General features: G+C 40.3%; 1 protein-coding gene across 1 annotated transcript in view; it reads left to right on the top strand.

Moving 5' to 3' along the window:
- Window positions 1-5,485, top strand: part of clocka (clock circadian regulator a) — a 29,280-nt gene extending 23,795 nt beyond the window's left edge. Inside the window, exons 19-24 of the mRNA XM_040128821.1 lie at window positions 882-1,040; window positions 1,525-1,731; window positions 1,894-2,081; window positions 2,306-2,532; window positions 2,623-2,687; window positions 4,880-5,485. Of these exons, the coding sequence (XP_039984755.1) occupies window positions 882-1,040; window positions 1,525-1,731; window positions 1,894-2,081; window positions 2,306-2,532; window positions 2,623-2,687; window positions 4,880-5,128 (1,095 nt within the window). The 3' untranslated portion in view covers window positions 5,129-5,485. The remainder of the gene's footprint in view (window positions 1-881; window positions 1,041-1,524; window positions 1,732-1,893; window positions 2,082-2,305; window positions 2,533-2,622; window positions 2,688-4,879) is intronic.
- Window positions 5,486-6,000: the final 515 nt, after the last annotated feature.

Below are 6,000 nucleotides of genomic sequence, written 5' to 3' on the forward strand. Positions count from 1 at the left end.
CGACTAAGTTACTAATAAAGCATTTAATGTATCCCCAAATCGAAAAAAAACATTTGTACAAACCAAACTTTCTTATTTTAAAACAAAACAAAAAAAAAAGCATATGCCAGAAAACACATATTGTATGTGACAGCAAAATTTATTAGTAGAGCTGTAATGATTAGTTGACTAATCAGTTAGAAAATAATTGGCAACAATTGTGATAATCAATTGCCTGTTTTTAGACATTTTTTATTCTAAATTGCTAAAATTTCCTGGCTCTAGCTTCTCATTGTGAACGTTTGCTGATCTTCTGAGTCATGTGATGGTAAACTGACGAAACTCAGAAAATGGCAGCTTGATAATTAATCGATAATGAAAATAATCTGTGGTTGCATGTGTATAAATATACACATACATACACTGTACCTGGACCCACCTGGGGAAATCTAATTCTGGTGACTGACAGCAAGTCATCCTCCACTTTACTGTTCTTTACAAGTTTTTTTTTTTCTGGTCTCTGGAGTCACGAAACACTCATGAAGAAGTAACTGATTGTGAGCGTTACTAGTCGAAACTGCAACTGGAACCCGTACATAACAAATACTGACCAACAGACAGAAATGGAACAAAAAAAGAAGCATTTTGTACTGTTACATTACAGGCATAGTTACTATGTGGTCGCTAGGTTTCACTCTTACATACTTTTAAATATTGTATATAGTGTGCATTTTAACATTTCAAATAGACAGCTACAGTCTACATTAGACTTTGAAAACGGCATTGAACCACACTTTTGAATTAATTCTTTATTGCGTGCACCAGATACAAGCACTCAGATACTGCCTCAGTAACTGTCATTTTGCTTCCTGCCATGCTTCCATGTCATTGTTCTTTCACAGTCAATGGTGCAGTTCTCTAGACAGTTAGAAGCCATGCAGCACCTGAAAGAGCAGTTGGAGCAGAGGACCAGGATGATTGAGGCCAACATCCAGCGGCAGCAGGATGAGCTGCGGCAGATCCAGGAGGAGCTGCAGAGGGTGCAGGGACAGAGCCTGCAGGTGAGACTGAAGAGCTGCTCAGGAGTGTGCAGCAAACGGGTGAACATACAGACCAATAAATATATCATTGCTCTGTTTTTCATTGTTTTCATTTCATCGACTGTTTGGATGGATCTTTTTTTTTGGGAGTCTGATGTATGCTGTATATGTGTAGATGTTCTTGCAGAAAGGAGGAGGATTAAAGGAGCTAGGAGTGTGTCAGCAACGGAACATACATACAGACCAATAAATATATCATTGCTCTGTTTTTCATTGTTTTCATTTCATCGACTGTTTGGATGGATCTTTTGCTTTGGGAGTCTGAATGTATGCTGTATATGTCAGATGTTCTTGCAGAAAGGAGGAGGATTAAATCTGCAAACGGCAGAAACAACAGGACAGAAAAATAAATATAATTGCTGTTTTTTTTTTTTTGTTTTCATTTCATCGACTGTTTGGATGGATCTTTTGCTTTGGGAGTCTGAATGTATGCTGTATATGTCAGATGTTCTTGCAGAAAGGAGGAGGATTAAATCTTAGCTCTGTTCAGATGGCCCAAGGGAACGCTGTGCAACAGGGGGGAACACTCAGCATGCAAGGCCAGGTGGTCTCTGCAGGGCCTCTACAGAACAGCATACAGCAACAACATGCTGTCCAACCCCAATCCCAGCAACAAACACTCCTACGGGAACAGAGCACAGCACTCTCACAGGTCAGACAAACTAAATAATTCTCCTTTTCAGCATGCTGTTCATTAAACACATCTAACACAGCACTCACTGACACATTTTATTCATAGTTTAATTACGTTTGTTATAGATTCCATGCAGTATGCTTTAGATCTTGTCACTGACTCTGGTTCTGTGTATTTCAGTCTCAACGGTCATCTCTCACTCTGCAGCCTCAACAAAATCCACTGCCTGTGTCTCTCTACAACACCATGATGATCCCTCAGCAAAGCCCTACTAATGTGGTCCAGATTGCCACTAGCGTGGCACAGAATACTGGACCTAACACTCCTGCAGTGGCAACATTTGCACAGGACCGAACTGCTCAGATTAGGTTTGTATTTCTTTTAAAAACTCCTGATTTTATTGTCAAGGTTACATTTTATTTCTCCACACAAGGTGAATTTCTTATTCAGTAGTATAAGTTCAAGTTTACGAGTGTTTCTATAATGCAATGCAATTTGTGCAATAGTGAAAACTAAGAGAAATCTCCGGACCTTATTTCTATGTGTTTCTGTTACCTCTACCTGACCTTTGCTCACTTCCTGTCTCTCTCAGGTTTCCTGCCGGTCCTCAGCTCCTCACCAAGCTAGTGACAGGACAGATGGCATGTGGGGCAGTCATGGTCCCCACAACCATGTTTATGGGCCAAGTGGTGACGGCCTTCGCTCCTCAGCAGGGCCAGACCCAGACAATCAGCATTTCCCAGCAGCCGCAGCAGCAACAGCAGCAACAGCAGCAACAGCCGCAGCAACAGCAGCAGCCGCAGCAGCAGCAGCAGCAGCAGCAACAGCAGCAGCAGCAACAGCTGCAGCAGCAACAGCCGCAGCAGCAGCAGCAACAGCAACAGCCGCAGCAGCAGGTACAGCCGCAGTCACAGGTCACAGCCATGCAGCCAGGGCAGGCTCCACTGGCCCAGCAGCAAACACAGTTCCTACAGGTAACACTCAGATTGAAATGAAGATGTAGGTGATAGGTAACTGAGCACTTTGGTGGTTTCAAATGACAGCAAAAGGAAACAAATTTTTTACAAAGCAACTTAAATAAAATATTGGAATGTGCTATCAGGAAACTGTACAAAGTCTGCTCATGTTTACTAACTTGTGTGAAAGTAGCTGTTCAAGTGCCCATCTATAATTTTAGTTTTTTTATGCATGCGTTCATAGAGCTGCAAACTATATCTAACATAATTTTATTTGGTGAAATGGAGTTTTCGCATGCAATGTCACTGTTTATGGAAGTCACCACTGTCACTCTCCACTGAGTAGCATATAAAACAATCAACATCAGTTTTCATTCATTCACTTGGAATAAAAACAAATACCGGACATGCCAATTAAATAGTAAAATGCTAAAGATGTGGTGCCCTCCACTACACAAACAGAATTCAAAGGAAGTTCAACTTTCAACTATTTTGATAATCGATAAATTTTTTTCAGTATTTGTTAAGCAGAAATAGGGGGAAAAAATGCTACAACTTATCAGATTTCAGCTTCTCAAATGGGAGGATTTGCTACCTTTCTTTGTCACATAACATAGTATATGACATCTTTGGATTTTGGACTGTGGGTTGAACAAAACAAGACATCTGACAATGTCAACTTGGACTCTGAGAAGTTGTGATGGCCAATTTTTCACTATTTTTTTTTTTTGACACTTCGTAGACCAAATGATCAATTAATTAATCTAAAAAATAATTGTCAGATTAATCTTTAATGAAATATAATCGTTAGTTACAGCACTGTGTTGTTTAGTGGAATGTTAATGAAACTCAGATTCTGGCCACATTCAAACAACCCACAGACCACCGACTTTTGGTACATCATTTGGATGGTACAGTCTGACTGATACCGGAGTATACTGGAGGAGTTTAAAAATTATTGGAAAATAGTAATTTATTTTGACATAAACTTCTTGATACAGATCCCTTAGATTTTTCCTTTTTTTGTAATTGTGATCAAAATATATATACTGAGTTGGACACTTTACAGTGTAAAAATCAACTTGTCAGTGCTGTTTGGTGGAAAAACTATGTAATGGTGACACTGTTTCTAAATTAACTTGAGCCTGGGTATGCATTTCTGTGCTTCAATTTCTTGTTAAGGGCTGTCATCACCCAGAACGATAACTATAAATATATTGTCTTAAAAATTGTTCTAACTCAAGTGGATGTCGGAGTCCACACCATTCCTATAACGACAGCAACAGTGGTGAATGATAACTTTAGGATCCCTTTCAGAGCGATTTGAAGAGGGATAGAAACACAGCCAATCAAAACACATCCGAATTTACAGGGCTTCAGCTTCAGAAACGGCACATACAACATTTATAAAGGACTTGATTTTCCTTCCCGCCCATGTAAAAGAGAAAATAAAATAGTGAACTGATGTATGAACAGTAGCACTACAAAATTGCATTTGTTCCACACAGGAAGGTGGATTAGTAAAATGGTCTTTGAACATACACTCTATCAGCAATAAAGTATACTCTTATTATTCATATTCTTATTCTAATCACTCAGTCTTGTCTATTGTGGCATACAACGTATTAAATGCTTATATAACGTAATATTAGGCTGCAAATTACACATAAAAAAACATGAACCCACACCATTCTATTCTTTCTTGTCCTCTGTGCAGCGTACAGAAGTAACAGGTCACGAATATCCATTTTGGGGCTCCCACACAGCTGGAGCGCACAGCGCATGCTTGGTGCCGCTGTTTACAGAACATTATCATTCATTATAGTTATCATTATAGGTATCTTTCTTCATGTGGACAACCCTTTAGTCATTGGCTGACACTCTGTACACATTGATAACTGATATACTGTATCTTCAATAAGCTCATATTGCCCTGGACGATTAATTGGTCCAGCTCTAATAGATGGATTAGTTATATTCCAAATGGCCGTATTTTATTTCCCATCACAGTGAGTTTGTTTTGACACTCAGTGGTTGTGAGGAGGGTAATATCATCTGAAAAAGTGGTGTCATATCAAATCCTCTGTAAAGTGAATTAAAAGCTTCATCATTTGAAATGCCAAAACAAAAATTTTGCCTGGTGCAGTTTTAAGTAAAATGTGGGCTCAACTGGTTAATTTTCATCCTAAAATCTAAATTTTTCACTGAAGGCTCCTCGGCTTCTTCAAGGAAACCAGTCCACCCAGTTGATCCTGCAGGCAGCGTTCCCTTTGCAGCAGCAAGGTACCTTCACTGCCACAACCCAACAGCAGCAGCAGCAGTTACAACAGCAACAACAGTTACAACAACAACAGCAGAAGCAGTTACAACAGCAAAAACAGCAACTTCAACAGCAACAGCAACTATCCGCTCACAGAGCAGATAGTTTGTGTGATCGCTCCACTACGCAGCCACAGTAGCTGACTACAGCCAATCAGAAGTGGAGTGAGCCAAACCCAGGCATGTACGTTTTTGTGACGGGGTCAAACAGGAGCTCTGCTGAAAGTGCAGCACCGAGACCATGCCTCAGAGGCTCAGAAGTGATTGGGTGGGCAGGCTGTGGCTTCCATCCCCTCACAAGGATCTTTTGCTGTTTGCACTTAACTCCAGAGCACAAGAGCTGCAGAGAACCCAGGACTGGGCTGGCTGTGGTTCTGGCAGTCGGCTTTGGCTCTGGGTCAAAGCCTGTTCTCCAAGAAAACAGGGAGCCACAATCCCTCTAATGGGATAGACCCCCCCCCAAGCCCGCTCCTTGTGTGTTTAGTTTGTCTGTGTGCGTGTGTGTGTGTGTGTGTGTGTGTGTGTGTGTGTGTGTGTGTGTGTGTGTGTGTGTGTGTGTGTGTGCGTGCGTGATCTAGTCATCCTCACAGGATTATTTTATGCAGAGCTCAACAGTTAATGCAGTGAAGCATCTATCAGAGCTTCAAGGACGTCCTGCAAAACAGCCAGAGGCTTGTTTGTTTTGGATGTTTTCTCCTATTCTTGTTTTTCATGTAAAAATGATGATGGGTCAGAAAATATTTTTAAGAATGTGGTGTAGATTGAACTTTTACTGTACAGAACATTATGTGTAATATATAATGTAAATATATTGAAAAAGACATAACTAATATTTTATATGATGCATGAAATGAAATGTGTAGTCTGTTATTTGCAGCCTTGAATATGCTTTTTTTCTAGTACTCTATGAAAAAAAGATCTGAAAATGCTCAGTGGCTGATATTTTCAGACTTCCTTTCTCCTAGGGGATGTGTTTGTTTGTGTGTCTGCATAGCAGACAATGTGAATGCTG

This window comes from Xiphias gladius, chromosome 6 (genome assembly GCF_016859285.1).
Source record: "Xiphias gladius isolate SHS-SW01 ecotype Sanya breed wild chromosome 6, ASM1685928v1, whole genome shotgun sequence".
NCBI lineage: Eukaryota > Metazoa > Chordata > Actinopteri > Istiophoriformes > Xiphiidae > Xiphias > Xiphias gladius.